This window comes from Chionomys nivalis, chromosome 18 (genome assembly GCF_950005125.1).
Source record: "Chionomys nivalis chromosome 18, mChiNiv1.1, whole genome shotgun sequence".
NCBI lineage: Eukaryota > Metazoa > Chordata > Mammalia > Rodentia > Cricetidae > Chionomys > Chionomys nivalis.
In genome coordinates, this window is record NC_080103.1 from 52433103 (window position 1) to 52457478 (window position 24376).

General features: G+C 42.1%; 1 protein-coding gene across 1 annotated transcript; it reads right to left on the bottom strand.

The window, feature by feature from the left end:
- Positions 1 to 258: 258 nt before the first annotated feature.
- Positions 259 to 23101, bottom strand: LOC130890132 (calcium-activated chloride channel regulator 2-like). Its single transcript, XM_057794121.1, has 14 exons — positions 22916 to 23101; positions 21947 to 22084; positions 19943 to 20093; positions 17492 to 17600; positions 15661 to 15820; positions 13162 to 13389; positions 11634 to 11864; positions 10272 to 10449; positions 9402 to 9508; positions 7279 to 7503; positions 5987 to 6257; positions 4179 to 4349; positions 1520 to 1750; positions 259 to 701 (listed from the first exon to the last, which is right to left on the bottom strand). Exons 1-14 carry the CDS (start codon positions 23099 to 23101, stop codon positions 259 to 261), a joined length of 2829 nt encoding a protein of 942 aa, XP_057650104.1.
- Between the last annotated feature and the right edge of the window lie 1275 nt (positions 23102 to 24376).

Genomic DNA, 24376 nt, shown 5'->3' on the forward strand with positions numbered 1-24376 from the left:
AATATATTTTTAAATTATTTGTCCATAACTGGAGCCTTACTGTTTTCTAACCTTCCCCCCAAATGAGTATTATAAAAGTTTTTTCTTTTGGAAGGGGTAGGGAGTATCTGTCTGCTATGTAAAAACCTGAACCGTATTATATAAATACCCAGATGCATTTCAACACAGTGCTGATGCTAATTTGACTTTGTTGGCTCTTTTATGAACATAAAGGCCACGGGTATCATATCTAGTGAAGAAGGAACTATGCACATTTGCTCACAGCAATTTTGTTCCATTCTCTTTCTTTAAAGCTCTCTTTTTCCTGTTTAAAGTCCAGTGGGCTGCAACTGTAATAAGGCAGATGATCGCTATCAAACCTACTGCTATTAAAACCCCTTTAAGTACCAGATCATCTCTGCTCAGTGCAGGAGCAGAGCTGGGGGGAGTAGACAGTGACACCAGGGCAATGTTGGACACAGCTGACTTCAGGGAGTTGTGGTCCACTGTTCTCATGGCCACATACACCATGTGGTTTTCCTGCATTTCTCCGTCAGATTCAGGTTCAAGTTCACTGGTGACAAGCTTGGGTGAGAAAGTAAATGTCTCCCTTGTGCCAGCTTGCTGAGGGCCAAGCTCCGATGTGTTCACTAGAATGGCCTTGTCAAAGTCATCGCGAATTCTCTGTAGGCTTTTACTCATTCGTATCTCATAGCTTGTAGCTGAAATTAAGAACACAGTTGGGGAAGTTCAGTCGCTGAGCATTTTTTTAGTTTATTGAAAATGAGTAATAAAAATAGCCCCCAAAAGTCAAACTATCAAGGAATGTGCAACTGGAAAAGCCCTAAATACCAAGTCAAACTGTAAAGATTCATGCTAAAATCTGATACCCACGAAGACTTGGTAGTTTTCGAAAGCAAGATGCAATATAATCAATATGTCATCCTCTCATGGTTATTATGTACATTGTACATTTTAGGTAGTTTTATTTGTGCTGCCTCTAGGTTTTGTTTTAAGTAGTAAAACTTTTTGTAAAGTTTATATGGAAAACTGTTGCGGGATATTTGATCACACTGTGTGAAAATGTGTCACTGTGTGTGTGTGTATGTGTTTCTGATTGGTTTAATAAAGAGCTGAACAGCCAGTAGCTAGACAGGAGAGGCTAAGTGGGATTTCTGGGGAGAGCACATAGCTTTTACATAGATTTCACCAGTGAGACACATAGGAAGTTGGATGTACATTATGGAGAAGAGATAAAAGCCTTAAGGCAGAGCATAATTTAATATAAATGGGTGAATTTAAGTTATAAGAGTTAGTTGATAACAAGCCTAAGCTAAGGCCAAGCTTTTGTAACTAATAATAAGTCTCCATGTCATTGTTTGGAGGCTGGTGGTCTCAAAAAAGTCTGACCAGAAAGCAGAGAGAGAGAGAGGAGAGAGAGAGAGAGAGAGAGAGAGAGAGAGAGAGAGAGAGAGAGAGAGAGAGAGAAGAAAATACTGTATGAGGAAAGGTAGTTACATAACAAAGTCAGCAAACTTACCCTGGCCCTGGTCGAAGTCTTCTCCAGGTGCTGTCCAAGAGAGGATCACATCCTCTTCCACTTTTACAGCTTCCAGGTCAGTAATTTTGCACGGTGGAAACATGTCAGGATGGGGGCCAGCTGGAACTCCCCGCACCAAGAAGGAGCCCCCGGCGCTCACTCTACTGAAGTCCCACTGCTCCTCCACACCTCTGCGGCCTGGTTGTTTTGGAGCGTTCATTTGAATATTATCTGGAGCACAAAGAAAAAGCCAAGTAGGAAATTACAAATCTTCTGCACAGCGTTGAGAGGCTGCTGCCCCGTCATTAGAACCACTGAGTTTAATCAGTCAATAGTCCATTCATCTATAAGTTCCTCCACACCTGTTCTTTGGGGGCAGACTGCTGTGCTATGAATCAGACCAAACACTCTTGCTCATGAGATGTACAGCCATGGCAGTCATATCAGTAAACAGATTTTATAAACTGTGACTAAGAGAGAGTAATACAAAGGCAGGGTGTTCTGCAAGCTCTCATCATTCAGGGTGGTACTGAGGAAGTAACATTCAGGTTTCCCAAAGGCTGAGTTGGTCAGGTAAGATGTGACAGAGGAAACACCCTGGGCAAAGAGAACAGCTTGCATGAAAACCTTGGTTCAGGAAAGTAGCAGGTTAGGGAGGCTAAACTAAGAAAGGGGGTGGCTCTAGCTACAGCTCTAGCATGCATGGCACCCCGGGATTCCATCTCAAGCACTGCAAACAAACAGAAAGCAGGAGAAGAGGTCTAGATGAGGCAAAAGAGCAGGCAATAACTGGCCTCAGGGATCAGTGCAAGGCTTGGGTTTGAACCCCAGGGCTGTGGGGAACCAGGGATGTTACAGTTCATCATTTGGCTTTCTAACAGGTCCCTAGAAAATGGATCCGACTTCAGTAAACAAGAGGCCTCTTAGAAAGAGCCACTCAGTAGTGAGACACCAGAGCAGAGTGGAATACAGGAAAACAGTGGCAGCTGTCAATGAGGACCTCAGGAGGAGGCAAGGAAGGGTAGCCCCACGAATAATTCACACAGTTAGCACAGTTGATGATAGATTTGAATGTGGGATGTGGAAGAAAAGTTGGTTAAAAGGAGCTCCTAGACCCGGGGCGGGGGGACCCGTTTTGACAACTTGTCTTCTGAGTTCCACACACTTGTTTAGTGTGAACACACACTAACAAACAAACATTTTAAAAGTAGTTCATGATATTGTTTTTAATTGGTGTAATTTGATAGAAGATGGCCAAGAAGTCAGAAAAAAATTAAGTTTATGATTCCTCTAAAATAGAACTAGTTAAATATGGGTTTTAATATTTAACAACATTTAAGCTAGATTCAATAGTTATAAAACTATGAATTTGGAGATTGTGGGCATATGAATGTTATCAAAACCATATGGCTTAGTAAAGCTATCTAATGCTGATTTTTAACTTTAAGAAGAGGTATTCACTGTGTGTCTACTATGGCAAGGTATTTTAAATATCTCACTATATCAAAATATTTAATTCCCCCAGCAAGGCAATGAAGAAGGTGACATTATTTTGCCATACATTTATTGATAATGGAACAGAGAGACACAGAGCTAAGAAAGTTGCTCCATGTTACACAGCGGCAAATGGAGGAGCTGGGCCTCAGGACTGGGCAGTGCCACTCTAGAAGGTAGGGAAGACCCTGAGAGGTGGAGGTAGGTCAGCCAGAGAGCACCTGCCAAGTGTGCACAAGTGTTTGGGGCCCATTCCCAGCACTATGAAACACACCAAAAGAACAAGCAAAACAAATCAAAGCCAATTAAGATGAGGCGAGTGGTGCTTGTCTCAAAATCCTCCAGGTTTAGAAATAAAAATGATTAGAAACGGTCCCAGGGAATGCTTTTAGAGACAGCACAGTACATCATATTTCTGTCTTATTTTAGCTAATGCTTCCTAATGAGAACCGAGACAGTGTTTCCTATAAAGAGAGTGTCTACCTCCTATTTATCTAATGAGAACTGAGACAGTGTTTCTTATAAAGAGAGTGTACACCTCCTATTTATCTGGCCCTTTCCTTTGTGGGATAGCAGAACCTCTGCTCAACTGGTATAATAGCCAAACTGATGTTTATTCAGGAACTCACTTCCTGTGTTGATCTCCGGGGCTGTGAGCATCACGCTTTCAACATCACGCTTTCAACTCTTTGCTCTTGCATAAATCTCTATAAAGGAAATATGGGGCTCAACAACCTTGTCTGTTAGTTACTGCAAGCAAAGAACCACAAGGCAGTATCAAAAAAATATTAAAAAATGAAAGGATCAATCTATAGGAAATACCTATTTTCTGTATTCTCTGTCATAAACCATTAAGAATTGAAGGAGCAGTCAATAGTGGCTTGAGTATGATTGTGTGTGTGTGTGTGTGTGTGTTACTGGGGACTGAGTTTTAGCTCACGTCAGGCAAGTGATCCACCACTGAGCTGTAGCCACAGACCCAAGAACGGTTTTAAAATTCCAGGTCTCTCTCAGGTCTTTTTCTTCTTCCATCTACCTCCCTGAGTCTTGCCTTTGTCTCCCCTCCTTTCTTTCTCCTTCTTTCTTCCTTTATCTTTGCATGCACGCACACGCACACACACACACACACAAATATTGCACATATTCACTGTGCAGAAGTTCTTACCGTTTGCTATATAACCTGGTACATACATAGCATGGCTTCCCGGAACCGAGTGGGCTAGGGTGCTGATGCTGGGAGAGTGACGGACACGCACTGTCAAGCTATATCTACCACTTACAGGAAAGGAGAAGAAATACCTGGAGTACATTCCATCATTTTTTATAACATCAGCACCTGTGTATATAGACAAAATTCAGGGTTAGTCTGTCTTTAGCGTTGATTGCTAATACTTAATGTTAAACATCTGTCCCTCTTACTGTAGAGAGCAGAGAGCTCTCTGTGCTCACAGATAAGCACAGGGGAAGCTAGAAGGGGAAGCACACAGGGTTGTTCTTTCGAGGGAAGGAATGCAAGACCTGATATCCCCCCAGAAGGTTGGGAGCAGGCGTGATTCCTTGTCTGGTGACCTCTGTGCTGTCTGTGTGGCCAGACCCTCGCTCAGACTCTTCTCCTGAGTTTGTTTTCTCAGTCTCTAGCACCATGTTTTATTGGAAGTATCACATGTACTTCGTGAAGAGTTTCCATGTAGTCACGTCTGATCTTTATTTAGCTTCCTTTGTTCCTCAAAAAGATTTATTCGTGCTTTGTTGTGCACACAAGTTTGAGTTAATTGTCATGAGAAAAGTTCTAATCAGATTGTGTTGTGCTTACATCTGCCCCAAATGAGCCACAGTGTGTTAGACTGTTGACATTTGAACTGAATTGCCTTCTTGCCTCCTGCAGATGGTCTCTCTGCAGGTCCCCAAAGGTCTCAGAGACACTCCCCTCCCCTGCAACACTGTTTCCATTTGACATATGTTACTGTAGCTACTTTTGATAGTACCATGTAGTTTAAAATAAGATGGCATCATAATTTCTTCCTGTGATTACTTTAGCTCCAAAAATTGTTTTCTAGAGCTTAATAACCTATGAAGAGATCGCTCTGAATGCACCCAGCCTCATGACACCTATTTCAGAAAGAACTCTTGAAAATCATCTTGGAAGTTCTCATTCATATGATCCTAAATAACTTAAAACAACAAAATAGAATATATTGTACTAAAATCTATCTTCAATTAAAAAACTAATAATAATTTCTAGAGAAACAAAACATTCTTAAGATTATTTATGGTCACATGGCCATATTTATTCACCCCTTTGAAATAAAATCTGTCTCCAAAAGATAAATTCAAAAGCACTTACATAAATTTTCATGTAAGTGCAAGAGAAGCCTTTGTTTATGAGCCTTGAATGAAATGATTGACAGCTTTGGTAGCTGATAAAACAGCATGCAGCTGGTTGATTTTTCTCACTATGAAATGACTAGACTGTCATTTCGAGTGGAAAGAGTTCCCTGAGCGGCAGTTGGCAGGCTGTGGTGCCTGTCGCTGTGCCTCGCTGAAGGGAGCGTTCTGTGAGCCTGCTGGCCTTGTATTGTGATTCTCAGAGGACAGCACAATCCAGAGTCAAGACAGAAAGCTCTAGAGCCCAGGACAGCAATGCCTTCAAGGCAGCCTTTCACACCATGCGAGCAGCCTGTCATATCCCCCAAGGTCATTTCTGTCCTCACACCACACCTTGGACTCCAGATATCGATACTGTGTTATTATTAAAGTGCTCTGACACCAGCTTTCCCCACACAGGGACAATCGCAGCAGCATGAGAAAATTGGGGGTCTGTTTACAGAAAATAAGTGGTAACTTATTTGTATATTTGTATAAGCTGGGCTCCCCTTCAAACAAGCTCTCAAGAATCAGTTGGGCTGAAGGGATTTCTCGGGGATCATTAACACCTACAGAACCTCGTCACAGTGCAACGCCATGCCTTGTTACCTGCTCCATTATCCAGAAGCTGCAGCGTAACGGGATCTCCAGCTTCTGTCTCCACTGTTGCCACCACAGTGGCATTGAGAATGGGATATAGACCCTTCCTCACATTCGCATAAATTATCACCGGCTGAGGAAAATGGGTGCTGTCTCTTTCCACAAAGGCTTCCACAGTGGCTGGGTCTATGGCCAGGCTGGAGGCACGGGAGGCCACTGTCACTTTCAAGGCTTGAGGAGAAGAATGTGTGTTGTTCAGCATGTAAGTCCAGCTCCCATGCTGAAAAGCAAGGGGTTGAAATGATTAGACTGTCATTTCGAGTGGAAAGAGTTCTCTGAGCTGCAGTTGAAGAAGAAGCATGAAAAAGAAAAAAATCAATACTTTATTAATACTGCGTTTTTTTCACTTGGCAATTTGGGAAGCTGAAAGGGGAGGAATGATTGAGTCTGGGCAACACGGCGAGACCCTGACTTAAAACAACAAAATTCTGGGAGTAAGCAGGTAAGGGCAGTGCTTGATGGGGCAGTAGGGACTGAGGGATTCCCACACCACCTCTCAGCCTCCAGGGCTCCCTCTACCTTCAGGGTGCAGCCCCCTACTTTCTGTGCTATCCTGAATAGCCCTTGATGCTTGACTACCAGCTCTCGTGGCTCTGCCCTCCTCCCCATCACTCTGCTCTCAGCCCACATGCTACTCTCGGGTCCATCCCTCTTGAATTACCAACAGCCCTGCTTTGTCTTTGAGCCTTCCTTGGTTCTATGTCCCATGCCAGAATGCCATACCCACTTCCAGCTCTCCTGTATCTTGTATCTCCATAATGATGTCCTCATCACTAGGCAGCTTCCTTCTCCCTATCCTCATGTATGTTCTGTGGTCCCCGGTGCTTGCTCCTAACAGGGCATTTTATTCTAAGTGCAAGACCCAGAACACTGCAGGTACTCAAAAACTTACACATTTCATTAGTCATATTATAAAGGCTATATAGAGTTGCTCCCAAACATATAGGAAACCATATCTGTATGGATAGCTCCTATAATGAAAGATACAGGTTTCCAAAAACTACTTATGCTACGGAGAAACATTGATTTCCATTATGAATGTAACACTGTTTTACCTAGTATTTAACACTGCAGACATATTTTGGTTGCTCCTCTTAAATTTTTAACATTCACAAAATGTTTTTATAATGTTTTGACGTGTCAGCACATTTCCTTTATGTCACACATTCAAGCACGTGACTCACTGGCAAGCCCTACCCTTGCCTGAGCACGGTCAGGTGTGAACAGGCTCCCACACTGACCTTGGCAGTTCCTGGAACCCGAAGGCTAGCTGTCCGAAAGGCCAGGTTGATGACAAAGTCGCTAGTGTTGTATTTTCTTCCACTGGGATCCAGTACTGCCATCTCGGGGGGCCCGCTGGTCTGCCACGTGACTTGGAAAACCGTGTCATTGCCCACGGTCCCATCCACAGTCACAGGGTTTGTCCGTTGCTGCTGAGGTGGCACGGTTTCATACATGCTCTCAAGCTGTAGAAGAGAATGCATGGGACAGTTTCCAGTGAACACCTCATGTTCCCTTCCTTTACCTTGCTTTTGTAATAAAAAAATATGACTAGGTAAAAGTAAAATACATTTAAGCCTTGAACTCACAAAGATCCTCCTGCGTCTGCCTCTGGAGTTCTGGGATTAAAGGAGTGAACCTCCACATCCAGCTTATTTTCCACTTTTAAAATCTGGGGTATTTTCACTTCTTGCTGTAGAGTCATTGGAGTTCCTCATCGATTTTGGCTATTGGTCGCATGTCAGAAACACAGCTTTCAAATACTGCCTCCTTCCACAGGCTCTGTCTGTGTTGGACTGATTGTTTTCTTTGTGAAGCATATTTTTAGTTTGATGTAATCCCCCTTGGTCAATTTTAGTCTTTATTTCCCATGCTTTGAAAATATTATCCCCTGCTTCCATCACCCCCCAAAAAACCCATGTTCATCCTAATGTTCCAAACTATTTCCACTATGTTATCTTGTAGGTCAGGTTTACTAGGAAGAATTTTGTCTCTGTTGACTTGGGTTTTGAAATTGGTGAGTGATGGGGTCTACTTCCACTCTTCTGCCTGCGGGCATCCAACTTTTTAGCAACATTTATTGAAAAGTTCACTCTTTCTTGGTTGCATATTTTCAATCCTTTTTGTCAAAATTTGATTGGCTGGCTGAGCACTGTGGTCCATGCTCATAATTCCAGCATTTGGGAGGCGGAACAGGAAGACTGCTGAGAGTTTAAGGCCAGCTTGGGCTAGTGGGCTAGCCTAAAGAATAGTTTGGCTAAGCAGAATGCTACTGGTTGGCCGAGTTGTTCTATGGCACTTCCATTGTCTCACCAGGCCTATAGAGATTCTGCCCAGATGGCTACTGTCTGCCAAGTTTAAGTGATATTTGCTTCTTTTTTTTTTTTATGAATCTTCACTTTATCTTTGACCTTTGAACACTTGATTTCAATATCTCTTGAGACATTTATTTGACTGCTGGTGATGGGATGATTACCATCTTTACTGTGCATATCTAAGTTGCATGTTAAATATTTCCTGACAATAATTCATCGAGTGCATTGTGTACATCAAGCGTAACTTGGCAGGTTTACTCACCATCTGTGAGGAAACTGCAGGTGGAATTCTGTTTGAAACATAGCTCAGTCATGCCTAAACTCTTTAAAGTATTTAGACTGGAAAAGAATTTAATGGTAGCTTGATTAATGGATGTTTTTGTGCCCCAAATCAAATAGGTAGCGCTAATTAAAGGGGCAATATAAAACTGAGGCTGGTGGCTGTGCCTGTGATTCCTGTAGTTAGAAGCTAGAACTAGGCAGAGTTCAAGGAGTTCAAGGCCAGCCTGGGCTACATACAGTCTAAATAATATGAATCCTGTCTAAAAATAATACACACACACATGCACACATGCACATATGCATACAAGGGTAAAGACCTAGAAATGTCTAGAACTTCATGAAATAATTAATATTCATAATAAAGGTGAGAAGCTTTAAAGATGTTGAAGCAGCCAGAGTGAAACACAGTGTTGTTGAGGAAAAAATTAATTGAACTGAAGAAATGAAAACACAGCTTCTTCTTTTTGTTTTGGACCTTGGCCCACTCCACCCGTCCTATCTTACCCTACTCTACCCTGTCCCACCTCTAGCTGCGTTATCAGGCATAAAGAAGTCGTGTCATGGACCGCGAAAGCTGAAATGGTCATTACAGAAAGTAACTCCTGGAAATGAGCCACACAGACACGAGGTTAAATGACTCCAGGCTCTGGGGACACCAAGAAGCATATTAGAACCTTCTGCATACAGAGGAATAATGCATACAAAAATGTGGATGGTATAGTCCATCTGGTCTACCCCCTCTACACATAGAAGATAGAGATTCTGACCTGTAAACTTTGCTGGAAGATGTCCCCTGTTCCAGAAGATATTCTACAGAAAGCTTCAGTCATTCTGTTGGGATTAGATTTATCTGGAATGAAGAACTTTAACCCTCCTGAAACACATGATTTGAATGTTGACTATTAAGATAGAAAAAAAATAAAGATGACATCTTCTCTGAAACACTGTGTCTGTATTAGTGTGTTAGTCTAGAATTAGTAGGAGGTGGCCTTGTCTCATTGTGAATGACATCTCATATATCTATTTGGCAATAGATATATGAGATTTTTGTTGTTAATTCATGGCTTTTTTTCAGGTTTTAGTGTTTTGCCCACTATAGAAGAACTTAGTAAATACTTACTGACTAGTCTTAGATCAAAATAATTCCTAAATAATCTAGATTAATTGATAGTTGTTGCATTGCTATGCATTTGCACTTATATTCCGAGATCACCATTTTTAAAATATCCAACAAATCTTAATTTTCAGTGGTTCATTTTGTTGGATTAATTTTTATAGAATGTAAGATGAAATTATTCTTTGCCTTGTCTAGAAAAAAAGCAGACATGTAAATCTTACAATGGTGCTTGTATGTGTACAAGAAGTTGTTGCAGTTATCTGATATGATTTCAGTTTCATAAATGTGCATTCTCAAGCTGGCTTAACAAAATTACAGAAATACTATTTGCATTAGATGTACAAAACTTCAATTGTAGGGAAAACATTTTAAAATTGGAAAAATTTTTAGCTAATTTTAGCAATGATTTGTGTGTTTTAGAAGAAATCTTTCCCATTTTTTCCCCCAATGAAGACACGTAACCTGGGCTTCATAGCTGAGCTTTGAATGTTCAGCTTTCAGGGCATGCTCTAAAAGATACCTGTAATATATGATAATTCCTCCAGTTTACTGGCAGCAGAGGAACCCAGGGCGATGGAGTGAATGGTGACCCCGCTGCTCACCGCGCTGAGCAGACAGTTGCTGATGTGCTCATCTGCTCCGCTGGTCACCAATATCATGACAGAGCCATCGGCTCTCCCATTTCTCTTCTCGAGCACCTGAACAGGGATAGCCAGCGTTGCTTAGGAGGAAATGTGATTCGCACTGTCTGACTAAACAGAGGAATTCGTGCTCATGTACAACGGCTACCACTGTTGCCTACAGTCTTCGAGGTCCGCTGTGCTCTGTGACCATCTCCAAGTTGGTCACCACCTCACTCTGTCACAATGCAGTTATACAGGCTTTGCCTCATGGAAGATATTATGTACATTATGGTATGAGACTGTTGCCTCTAAGACCCAGCCAGTAACTCATAAGAGGGCTGAGAGCAGTGACTCTCACCTTTAGCTACATGGTAGAATTAGACAGGAGTGTTTAAACAATTCATTACCGAGTCACACCCCAGATCAATAATATCAGAACCACAAGACATGAAACTCAGGCATCATGGGTTTGTTTTGTTTGCGTGCCTGAGATTGAATCTAAAATCACATGCACACTAAGCTGCACTCTACCACTGAGCCCGATCACCACCTCCTATTTTTCAATCAGGCAATGTCAGTGGGCAGCTTAGGTTGAACAACTGTTGGCTAGGGGTGGAAATAGTCCTATGTGGTGTCTTTTTTTCTATCAGATTTAGACATGTGCACTTCAGATGCTGATTTAGATAAATCCTGTCAGTCCTGAAACATGTATCTAGGCTTAATTTTGTGTGTGTGTGGTTTGTGGGTTCACACATATGTGTGAGTGTTGATTTGTTTATCTTCTCAGACTCTCTGATTCTTACATTTGAAATCTGGTGTTTCTGTAGGCAGGGGACCAAAAATGCTAATTTTTCCTTGAAACATACAAAGATAACAATTGCCCCAGCTGGGGCCACTTCAGAATAAGCAGGGACAGTTTGGAAAGACTCTAGATGACACTTCAGTTCCTTAGCCACGCCCATTGTACTTTATATGTTCTCATTCTTTTAGCAAGCAGTTCTTAATTAATTATGACATTGGCTACTTCATTAAGCCCAGGGAGTGCAATAGGAGTAAGAAATGGGGTCTTGACTTTAGGAGTGATGCACCTTTACTGCCTAACAGCCGAGGCTGCTGTGACCATACTATAATGGAGCACCCCTTTTCAAAAACAGAAAGAAAATAACATGCAACAAACAAACAAAAGCACGCCCTCCCAAACCCAAGATTCAAAATGAAAAAGAAGGCCGTCATGGCAACTGAGACCCAAGGTACGCTACCTCGAAGCCTCTTTTAACACCTGCGCAGGTGTTCGCTTCTTCTTCGGTGGACACACTGGTGGGCAGATAGGAAACCAGCCGCCTCCGGTCATCGTCACTGTTCATTTGCTGCAGCTGGGCTCTGATTTCTCCTTTGCTACCAAAGGCGACAATGCCCACGAACGTGCGCACTTCAACAACTTGCATTAAGTACAACTCAGCTGCTTGCTGCAGCCGAAGGAGTCTGTCCGCCTTTGTCCCCAGGAGAAAAGAACAAAAGAGGAGGGGAGGTGACATGTGATTGGTTGACCAACGATGATGACGTGATTCAATTAGGAAAAATATCTGTTGATTTTTCACAGACACTGGACAGTTCTTTGAGTTGTAAAGCGTGGCATAGGACTGGAACATTTTTTTCCGATTAAGCGTATACTTGACCCACAATTCAGCTAATTGTGTGTTAGTTGTGCAGAAGAAAGTGTGCTGAGAAACAGGTTGTTCACAATTAAGATGGCGCACCCTCCCCATTTCACTCCAGCTCAGAATTTAACAACCTATGACGTCAATTGAGAATATGTTTTTAACTGATTTTTTTTTTTTAAATTCAAGTGAAAGGAAACATTGCACAGGGATGTGCTAATGGAGAGGTGTGCTGGTCTGCACACCAGTGTCCGTCCCTCTGCCACGGTGGCCATTGAGGCTAGACTCTGTGCCTATAGAGTCAGCACAATGCTATGTTTGTTGGCTGGATTTGTACATAACAGCCACTCATCAAGCACAGGGATAATGCTACCAACTAATTCACTTGGGTACTTTTTTGGTGGCTCTGAAGGGAGAGAAGAAAAGAGTCTGCTGAATCCCAGCCATCAGCTGCTCCTAGATGGCTGGGACCTCTGTCTTTTGATATCGCTTTGTTATCCAGACCTGCCTCTCCCACCTCTCAGGAGCCATTACCAATTAAATGTCCCGTCGATACTGCAGACTAGACAACATTTTGATTTATTGCCCCAACCCAAATATACTTCTTTTATAAGCTGGGGAGAAGGTTAGTAGGGAGACATGGACCTTGAATTAGGCCTCAACCTTTCAAAATTATGTGGGCATAGAAAACATTACTACTTTGTGGCTTTGCTTCCTTCAGTCACAGAGCACAGGGACCGAGGGGGAACACAACAGCTTTTGTCTTCATCATGGTGGTTGTGCCATCATTCCCAGTCATAGCCCCTAAGAGTGACAGGAGTGTGGCCAGGCAACAGCTTTAAACTACGTGTAAGTTTTATGAAAGGGTCTTGGGGGAGAAAAGGTACAATTAGCAGCAGCACAGGGCTGCTAATGGGCTTGGGGATTCTGTGTGAATTTCATTGATCTCACCTTCTCAATCTCTGGGCCTCCTTCTGAGTGTGTCCTACCCATTTTCCAAGAAAATAAGGTATCTTGGACTCTTAAAAAATTTGTAGTGTCTTCCCTCATCATACTCTGAATAAAATAGAGCTAAAACCTGATGGGGAATGGAAAGAATGAGCTTTGGTCCTTTGGAATCGTGTGTTACCTCTGCCATCTTCTTGGACACGTCCATCACTAAGCAGATGACTTTGTCTCCAGCTTGCATGAGGGAGAACGTGGGAGGAGGTGGAAGCTCAGCCCCGTGCATGGGGAGGCTGTGATGAAAGTCAGGGGAGTCTGCGATTACATCCCAAGTGCTCCTGAGGCTGCACTTTTGGTTCTGCATGTTTGGGGCTTCGTGGTTGTGGGTACTTGCATTGCAGAATTCAACCACCTGGAAAAGCAAAAATCACCCTGAGTTCCCAGAGCAGGACACTTCTCATTCTCTATAGGCCACAGGTAAAAAAAGGACAGAGCTGAAAGCAAGGTCTCGTGCGCCCTTATTTTCAAAAGTGACAGCAAGTTTGCAAATAACCTTGACACCTTTTGTTTGACAGCATAGCGCCCTGAGGTCACAGGAGCAATCTCTTGTAAAAGCATGTTTGCACTAAGAAAACAGAGCAGACTGTGTATATATACCTTAGCCTTAAATAGAACAACCCCCCTCCTCCCTTGCATGACACTGTGTTAAAGAAACACCCTAGGTGAAGATGTCAACCTGGCCAGCCCATTCTTTGGAATCCCATTATGTAACACTGTGTCTTTTCTGGGGATTAGTCAACATACAATGATCTAGTGCAAATATTGATCTCTGTGAGGGTCAGAGGAGGGCAAAACAACTTAAATCTACTTCCTGAAACTCTTTTCGCTTTTGGAAATTGGACTGGTGATAATTCATTTAAGGACAATCCACCTATGCCAGCATTCCCCATTAAAGTTACAGTTTTTGCAATGCAAGGGAATGCCTGCCTATTCTCAGGCCCTATGAAGAACAAAGAAAAGAGCCATGGAGCTTAGAGTTTGAAAGAAATTTATGGGTTCCCTGACTCCATCTCTGATTCCATGGGTAACACCTGCTTAGTTTTTCAGTGGGGTGTGAGTTAGTGGCACACCTGTTCCACTTCATTGAGTGGTTTTCATCCCGACATTTGATGACTGTACAAGGTGATTTTTAAATTTTTGTGACTGGATATGTTTGAGTAGGTTTTCTTTTCAAGGGATTGCAAAGATTTTATCTAATCACAGATAACATGGATCACCTATCTAGAACTGGGTACAGGGCATATATGAAAGATATAAATTAAAAAATAAAACAGATAAAGGAAAGAAATACCAACAGTCATGTTCACATTGCAAAGAACTCCTGCCGTTGACTAAAACCAGGCTGAAGAAATAAGTTAGTAAAATGAAGGAAAGAAGGAAGAAAAGATGGGCTCAAGGGAGGGATGGAGGGGGAAAGGGAGTGGATAGAGGGAGAATGTTTCCAATGCAAATAGGATTGGTCAGCCGTGTAACAGGGAGAACACTCCAAAAAGACATGTGCCCACCACACCCCCTGCCCAGCAGAGAAAAGATCTACAGATAGTGACTTTCAGGTCTTCGGAAAGTGCAATAGACAAATGAAGCCACACAGGCGGGTCCCATTAAGTCTGTGAACTAGCCAACTCCCTCCTTCCTGATTCTATGCTTTCTCCTAGCGCAAGGTTCCGGTGACAGTTTGACTATATGTGTAACATACTTCTTAAAGAAAATTAAGTGGCCAGGGAGAAATACTGTAACTGAATACTCTTAAGTATCAGCTTTAAAATGGAGTTACACATTCATCTTTTGTGAGTTAATATGAAATAGTAGTTGACAAGACTTAGGTACAAAGCTGAGGATCAGTTCACTTCCCTGGGCTAGTTTGCCTGTCTTTGAAGTTCTAGACTTTTTCAAAACAAAGGAAAGAGCCCCAAGGGAGAAAAATATTGCTATTTGCTCCTTCATTCTTGCAAACCTCATACCTCTTCCTCTGAAATGACACAGGAAAGGAATGGAGCCACATGGGCAGCTCATTTTGTGGCCTCAAAGGACCTCTTCTTGGACATTCTCCTGGAAAGTGGATTTTCACTTTTAAAAAACAATCTGTATTTGCTATCATTTGTAAGAGACAGATTTTCTTTTTGTTTTTAAAATGTAGGATAAAGACTAAGTTAACTGTAGACCCCTCAGACTCTATTATAGTGACTCTTATTTGTCCTGATTTTTACACACTTCAAGCAGATCTGTGGTGTGGGAGGTCCTTCTGTCTATGTGTTGCATTTATTGGTTAATGAATAAAGAACTGGCTTAGCCTATAGCATGGGAAAAGGAAGGTGGAGTTAGAGAGAAGCCATGGATCCTCCACCTGAGACAGATGCTCGAAACACTACCCCATAAGCCACTGCCATGTAGTGATATGCAGATTAATAGAAATGGGTTAACTTAATATGTAAGAGTTAGCCAATAAGAAGTGAGAACTAATGGGCCAAGCAGTGATTTAAATAATATGGCTTTTGTGTGATTATTTCTGGTCTAAGCTGGCCGGGTGGCTGGGAACCAACAAGCAACCTCCCTCCAACAGATCTGTGTATCTTAGAAAGATGTGGCACCCTATAGGAGTTTGTCATTCCAAGTACATACTTACAGAAGGCAAACTTTGCATGAACATTATTGATGCAGTTGCATTCTGGGTGCTGTTGTAGAGGAATGTGCATCCTTCTCTGAAAAGCTTGCTCATGATACAATCTTCATGGGGACAAAGGCCCTTTTCACACACAAACACCCCAGTGATGCCAGATGAACACCTAAAAAATGGAAGGAGAAACTAGGAATTGGGCATTTTTAGAAATATTTTTCTTTCTTGATTATCTTTTCTAATGGATTATAGCTCAGTAGACATGTGCAAGCATTTTAGAGTCTTCTCTTAAGGAAGTTTATTAGCTTATAAATATAGTCTTTCTCTTTCATTTTAAAGCCCTTGAGTTTGGGTGAGGGAGTTTTATATCGCCAAAACCTTTAGTGAACAGAGTGAGACAAAGTGGAAGGGAGCTCAGAGGGACTGTGGGATAAGGAAGACAGGGGCAGCAACATCCTGAGCTCCACTGGACATCAGGGAAAGAGAGTGAACTTTGGAAAGACTCCATCTTCATTAAAATATTCTGAACATTGCTATGTGAGTGAGAAATGGTGCCGTTTAGAAGCAATACTGATGATGTATGTCTGTCTACTAGTGAGGATGCTCTCTGCTCCAGAATTCTTGGGAGTTTTTTTAGATATATGGATTTCCATGCACAAATCTGAAGTAGCATGTGTATGATGCTATGAACATCAGTGATATTTAAAACCACAAAAGGTTGCTATTAATCACTATGTCCAACAAGAGGGGCTAGTTGAATATGTTATGGCATAACAACACAATGGAACACTGTGTAATAATTTTTAAAAGGGTAAGTAAAATATATATTCCTATTTATTTAAATTTTGTTGATGAGGCAAAATAAATAAGAAATGAATCAATATTGTTATTCAAAGGTGATAATAGGAGGTAGAAAGAAGACAGTGGTCAAACAGTGAAGAATATAACTTTTTATAGTTCATAGAGGAAGCAAAATGAAGATGGTGGTCAGTAAGATAGTGAAGGACACAACTTCCTCATTGTTCATATTTGAATCACATAAATATTTGCCCATTTTAAAACTCAATGAAAATTAAAAATAAAACAGAATAATTTATTTTACTTGCTAATATTTGTCCTTAATCTATTTTTATTTCTTATTTTTATGTCACATTATACTTAAGTCAAGACAAAAAATGTCTATTTTCTTATTTGTCACCTGATTTTTTTTTTTTTTTTTTTAGCCTTTTGAGACAAAGTCTCACTATGTAGTTCCGGCTGATCTAGAACTCAGTGTGGACCAGGCTGGCCTTTATTTAAGGCACATCTTGTGCCTCTGTCTCCCTAGTGCTGAGATTATAGCAGCATGTGTCAATGTGTCTAGCCACTTACCATGAAAAATATTCTAAAACCCTCCTAGTTTTTTAAATATTCAGTGCACTCAATCAGTAGTGCTATGAGATAACCCTTCTATATGTTCTGAATATGTGTTCCTCTCATTGGTTAATAATGGTTCTGTCTTTGCCTTATAGCAAGACAGAAGAAAGCCAGGTGGGAAAGCCACACTGAAAATAGAGAGAGGAGAAGGGCGGAGTCTGGGGGAGATGCCAGCCAGCCTCTGAAGAGGCAAGATGCCAACAGATCTGTAGCGCTACGGCCACATGGCAACACATAGATTAGAAATGGGTTAATTTAAATGTAAGAGCTACTTAGTAATAAGCCTGAAGCATAGGCCAAACAATTTGTAGTATTAAACCTCTAAGTGATTATTTAGAAGTTACTATGGGACAGGATGGGGCAGGGCAGGACAGAAAAACTCATTTACAAGCAGTGAATTTTAAATATGAGAGAAAGCACTGACCTTGTGACTTGAATTTCATTTCGCCCATTCAGGTAGAATGGCTTGTCCTTGCTATATTCATCAAATACTCCCCAGCGGAGATGGGCCCATTCATGGACAAACACTCTGCCTGTGGAAGAGAGAGTTGTGGCCTTTTGAGCGCCTAAAGTCTCAGCAACGGGCCTTGCTAATCAACGCCAATGTAGTATTGCCTGACTACATTCTTGCTCCAAACAGTTGAAGTCAGATTTTTTGGTCATTTTCCTCACTCTTACCTACCTCATCCTCTACCATCATAGAAATGACAGCATGAAAATGACTGCTCCCATGACCGTGAGGTATTGCCCATTTGATGAAGAGACAAGGAGTCCCACATTCTCTTTCTCCCTGAAGTTGTCTAACAAGTTTTTCCTTAGATTCTTGCATGCAGCCCTGTAGGTTCAGGACTTAGAGGGAAGACATACATCTTTGCAATTAAATAACTTTTCTAAGTTTAGTCTGTGCCTAAGCATGTTTGTTCTCTTGTGGGCATTACCCTGTCTACATCAGTGATTGCAACCTAGCAACCAGGGAAGAAGGAAGGAACTGAAAAGATCACAGCATCCCTCTCCAGCCTTGATGCTCCTTTCTCTTTGATCCTGTTTCCTGACCCTTGCTCTTGGAAATTCTCATTCTTAACATCAAATCCTTCACAGATTTATCTTGTCCTCTCTAATCTTAGATCTCCTTTCCTTCCGACTTCAGCTCAGAAGTTAATTGTTCTCCATGGAAACTTTGCAGGTCAATGCCCTTCCCAAACCAAAACACCCGTTCCCTTTGCCTGAATTAATTTAGGTCCTGTAACTCAGGGACTGTCTGCTGTGAGACTCAGGCTGGGGCACTTTGTGCAATGTTTGCATCTAGGGAGGAAACAGCCATAGCTGAGAGGAACAGGGAAAGTATGTGTCGACTCATGAATCTACCGACACTGACCAAGTCTTAGGTAGGACCAGAGAACACCAGCCTTGAGGTTAGTTACCAGATAGAGAAATACAACATTTAAGAATTTTATAAAATATCCTATGGTATATTGCTTTACCTCCTGCTTGCTAAGCAGGAATAACAAAGTCTACTTAGTTTTAAATTTCATAAAAAATAAAAATCTTTGAAGGGCCCTACTTAATTTTTTTTAGCCTGTCCTGGAACTTGCTGTTGGAGACCAGGCTGGTCTCGAACCCACAGAGATCTGCCTGTCTCTGCCTCCCAAGTGTTAGAATTAAAGGCATGTGCCACCACCGCGTGGCCCCCTATTTAAAATTTAACCAAAAATAAAATTGCAGATTAGAGCGAGCATTGGGCTAGCTGACCTGTTCTCTAGTATCTCTCTCAGACTGGTAGACCTCACCCACGGTCTATCAGTCTGCAGACTGGTGATTGTGACCTTTCTCCTAAGTATCATACACCAATATCTGACCACAGCCAGTCATCTATAGGACACTCCCCTGCTCCCCACCATCTTCTTGCCTAATCCAGACCCATGACTTCCCCTCTCCCCAGGTGCCCCGTTCTTGTTCTTTTTTTAATATTTATTTATTATGTATACAATATTCTGTCTGTGTGTATGCCTGAAGGCCAGAATAGGGTGCCAGACCTCTTTACAGATGGTTGTGAGCCACCGTGTGGTTGCTGGGAATTGAACTCAGGACCTTTGGAAGAGCAGGCAATGCTCTTAACCTCTGAGCCATATCTCTAGCCCGACGTCGTCTGCACACAGCTCTTACTCTGCAGCCAGCCAGCCGGAACTCCTTCCTGGACTACTCAGCACTTTGGACCACTCAGATTTCATAAGAAAATACTTTAAATGAAATTGGCAGAACCTCTGGGCATGGGAAATCCTTGTTGCTTGTATTCTGGATTGGGGTCCTTTCCTTCTTGATGCCCAACTCAAGCCTCCTGATCCCACCCCTTCAGGGTTCTGATGTATCCTTCCGCATCCAGCTTCTCCTTCATTGATCCTAGCAAGCCCACTTACACACACAGACAGATCCACCTTCTGAAAACTGTATGGTCCTGTTGTTCCCACACACGTGAGCCTTCAGTGGGGACTTCATGGTGCGGGTTGCAGGGGACATATTGGCATTTCCCTTCATGCCCTGTCCGTGCGTCTAATTCTTCCCTCAACAGCCTTGGGTCCCTGTGCAGCTTCCGTATTTTTCACATGCTTCCTGATAATCTCTTTCCACCAAGCAAAGTGTTGCTCAGCTCTCTGTGAGTCGTCTCCCGACAACCCTAGGTTTAGTTGTCTTCCCTGGATTCTCAGTGCGCTACTCTATACTTTAGCTGGTTCTTGGTCTTCCTGGCTCATTCCGTCCCTTTCCTTCCTTGTGTACATGGCTTGCCTCCTGACAGGCGGAATGTTTTATGAGGTCTCTTCTGTACCAAACACAAGCTACTGTACTTTTGAGGGGCTGGATTTTTATTATCTGAACTTACCTCTTGAGCCGTATCCTGCTATTAGCTCATCATTTAGTAGGAAGTTTGGAGTGAAATGGATGTATTTCCCCTCTTTTCCACACCCTCTGTGCTGTAGGGTATATGGATCATCCCCATGTACCCCATTCTGCTCAGTCACTATGACATTTGCCTAAAATAGAACAAATTTAAGCTACAATTTTGTTGTATGTAATTATGCATGATTTTACAACAGGTTAAAGGCAGAAGGAGTGCTTTGAATTTAAGAGTTAAGATATTCTGAGTGCTAAACATTAGCTGAATTTGTTGACACTTTCAGAAAGATCTTTAAAAGTTTAACTAGTTTCCATGGAACTTCCTTCCCTCCTTTACTACCCTCTCATTTTCCAGAGCAAAATATTCTCAGACATCAACACTGTAAAATTATGATATTATGGCACTATAAAAGTCATAAAGTTGGGAACATGTAATAGTATTTGCACATCACCCAGAACTGCACAGTGAAGAACTGTGACAGTTTCAGCCAAGTCTCCATGGCTACTCTATCAGCGAGGGCAGCAGGACAGTGCTTGTGAGGCCTCCTCTGTACTGAGTATAAAATACTGTAGCCCCATCATTCATTTCCATAGCCAGGTAGATCAGTATCATCCACTAAATTGTGCTTAACTGACATTATGATGTTAAGGAAAATAGTATCCAAGACATCTGATGATATTACATATGCTGAACTTAAACATTTCATAGGATCAGGGTACCACCATTGACTTCTCAGTAGAACTGAAAGGCAAGTTCACTAATGTAATCTTTATAGACTCTGTGTAGCTTGGTATAAACAGTATGGGTTTTGAAGTTGAATAGATATTCAATCTCTGGATCAGTAATTATTACTTATTTGCATGGAACAAAGTCCTTACCCCATGTGAACATAATTATTAATTTTTGATAATAATAACTAACTTGAGGTTGCATAGGCATTAAATTATAGACAGATACACACACACACACACACAAACACACATCTATATGCCCAAATTGAAGGTACTTAATAGAAGTTTAATAAACTCTATATTTTCCCAGTTTATTCCCAGTTCCCTGTTTATCTTCATGAAAGCTCTGTCAAATGCTTCTGTCTGATGAAAACCCAAATGCTTTTGTAAACCTCTCAGCAGCTTCATGCCTTTGGGCTACAGTCTACATTGCTAGGCCATTCAATTTTTAAGCCAAGTGACACAGTTTTTTAAAAGACATGTTTTCCGTGCCCTAACTACCCTGATGGTACTATAGCTACAGACAGCAAGCCCACTCTATTGCTGAAGCCCTATGTTCTTCTTCATGCTCTGTTCCTACCTCTCCTCATATATGCAATGGACTCTTATTCACAGTAAGTTTCAAATGCTTTAGCATGTATTTATTTATGGGTGCACACCAATGAATATTTCATATCACCTGCAGTTTACTAGTGTTCTTCAAAGTTAAGATATTTGTGGTTAGAAAAGAAGATGGAACCACTTGCCCCTTATTCTTGCTCACTCCTCTCTATTCTCCTTTGAATCGGCATGCCGGCCTTAGTTAAGGGCGAAAGCATGCTCCTTTATTCCACAGTTGTATTTTTACACGTATGGATGGCTCTCAGCATTGCCTTGACTTTTCCCAACCAATGCAAGTGAAGATTGTCAGAGCTGGATTGGGCTGGTCCCTGCTCACCCTCAGCAGGATAAACCTGACTCTTTCCTCTACTAAAAACTGAGCCAGGATCATGTGCATTACAGAATAGAGATGTCCCGAGAAGCAGATTAAATGGTGGCACATGGCTTAGTTTGTGACTGAATAATTCACACTTATTAGTTTCCATTTTTCTTTCTCATAATCATTTATAGAGGTCTATGGGATAAATTCCACACACTTTCTCAACAACATTCTTTGCAGTAACATAGATCTGTCCCAGTATCAATGGCAAAGTAGATTTGAAAAGTTTTTCTCCCTCAACTTGAATTAGGCTCTTTTAAGAGAATCCCAAATCCTTACCTTTTCATAGGATTCTTGTTTGACTTTGCTATAATTATGAGCTGTCCAAGTGGCAGGAATTAAAATCTGGATAGTTCTGAAAAACACTCTTCTCTTGGTAGCATTGAACAGGTAAAAGGAAGCTTCAGTTAGCATCTCCTATAACCAAGCAGAAACACTGGCACATGTATACAAATCCCTGTTTCTCTGAAGACACATAAACCACAGTGAAAAACACATAAACAGATTCTGAATGAAGCCCTGAAGGTTTTCTTGGAAAAGACATTGAATGGCAATCTGTAAGAGATTGTTAGTACACTGGTTGTATGTCAGAACTTGCCCTCACGATTTCCCCAAGTTTCTGAAAGGGTTTTAAGCTTTCACTGAACACATCCTGATGTCACACCTATGGGCATGTCTGGGCCTGCACCTTCTGAGGATATTATTTTCACTTTAAGCAATAACTAACAAAGAGGCTCTTAGGTAATGAAGCTTCCTAACCATGCTACAGTAAAAACTGTCAATTATTTCAAAGAACGTCGAGAGAAAACAAGGGATTTCTCTCTGGCAGTCTGCATAGACTCTTGTTAATTCTTCCCTGGTAATTCTCCTTGAAATGAGATACCACAGGATGATCTTAACACACACCCCCATGCTCTTCTGTCATTCAACCATCCGGTTTGCTTTCACCATCACCAACTTTGGTTTCTCTAAGCTGTTCTCCAGGAGAGTCACATATAAAAACTACAATTATACCCTACAGCTAACAGATGGTAATTAATAGAAAGACAGAAGAGGGCTCTATGAGTGGAGACTCTACCCAGCTATGTGATCTAGCCAGAATACTCACAGTTCTGCAGTCTGCGCTGTCTTCAAGAAATACTGGTCTCTGTACTGCTCAAGTTCAAAGCTGGTGGGGTTAACTTCCTAAACACGGCAACAGGTCTGAACTAATGGGCTAATGGTATTGATTGTATAATTGACACTCACCTTAATGTTTGCAATCAGGCTCAGATTCTCAGGTACCTGAGGATTAATCGCAACAACCAATCCATCGTAGCCATTGTCTTGAAGCTTCACTCCTGCTCCCGGGAGAAGCAGTTCTGGACTTAGGGCAAATAGAAGAGTCACAAGTTTCAGCCCGTGGACAGGTCCTGTGTTACTCCTGTGGGCCATCTTGTACTGAAGCCTCTGGTTTACTCACAGGGAGCCTGCTGGGTACCTTGAGTCATCTGATCAGTGTGGAAGCAGATGGCTTCTTCCTGAACTTGGAAGTTCTTGACAATACCTGATGAAGGAGTTGCCTTCTTTGGAAAATCTGGGGTGGATCTACCTGGGACCTGTTGCTGCAAGTTCTTCTCTAAGGCGGTAATTAATCCTCTCCTGTTCTGTGGCTAAGCTTCCTCCTGAATCATATTTGAACAAGAAGACTTCCACCCCTTACTAACTTCATATCTTTTCAGAGAGAAAAGGGAAATGAGGCAAGAAGGAGCTTAAGAGCAATGGGCCTGTCTGCACGGCAATCAGAGCATTGGAATCCATCAGGCCTCCTCAGCATCCAGTGATTTTCCTTCCCGAGTCCCTGGCAACTTCCTCCATCAACACCACTTCCCTTCTTCACTCAGGACACTGTGCCTGTTGTGACAGTCCCTTGCTTGCTTATTTTGAAGATCTGGAAATTACCCCGTATGCCTGTCCCTAGAGCCCTGGGCCAGGCAGTCTGGGCAAGCTCTGAGCTGATGGCTGGGGTTAGGAGACCAGATACCCCCTAGGGAGGGCCAAGTGCCAGGAACTTGGATGCTGTGCAGGCCAAGGCCTTTCCCCTGTCCCCAATGCCTTTACTCCTAGTGCCAGGGAGAAGAATGAATTTCTTTCTAAGCATGGCTCTCCTGGGAATAAGGGCTTGATTCAATCAACTTGTATCTCCTGCAACATCACAGAATGAAGCAGCAGGCTTCACAAATATTTTATGCCTTGTTTATGATCTCTGTTAACAACCCAGTGCTCTGGAATTTGCAGTTGAACCCTTTTAAATGTCATTCCCTGGATGCAGACATCACTTTTATTCCTGCTTTTCAAATTCTGATAATTAGCCAGCGGGAGACAGAATGCATACGATTATAGAATGGTGGATTATACCATCCCTACCTGTGAGTGACTATGGTGGCTGAATAGGAAATGTCCTCCATAGGTTCAGGTAGCTGAATACTTGGTTCCAGGATGGTGGGGCTGTTTGGGGAAGCTTAGGAGGTACGGTCTTGCTGGAGAAAAAGAATTTCCCTGGAGGTAGTCTTCGAGAGTTTAAAGCCTTGTGCCGTTTCCAGCTAATTCTGTCTACTCTTGCAGGCACCGTCTGATGCTCCCTGCCATGCCGTCCCATTTCAACGGATTCTTGTACCTACCTCTGGGACCATAAGCCAAAGGGACACGTTCTTCATTTTATAGTTTCTT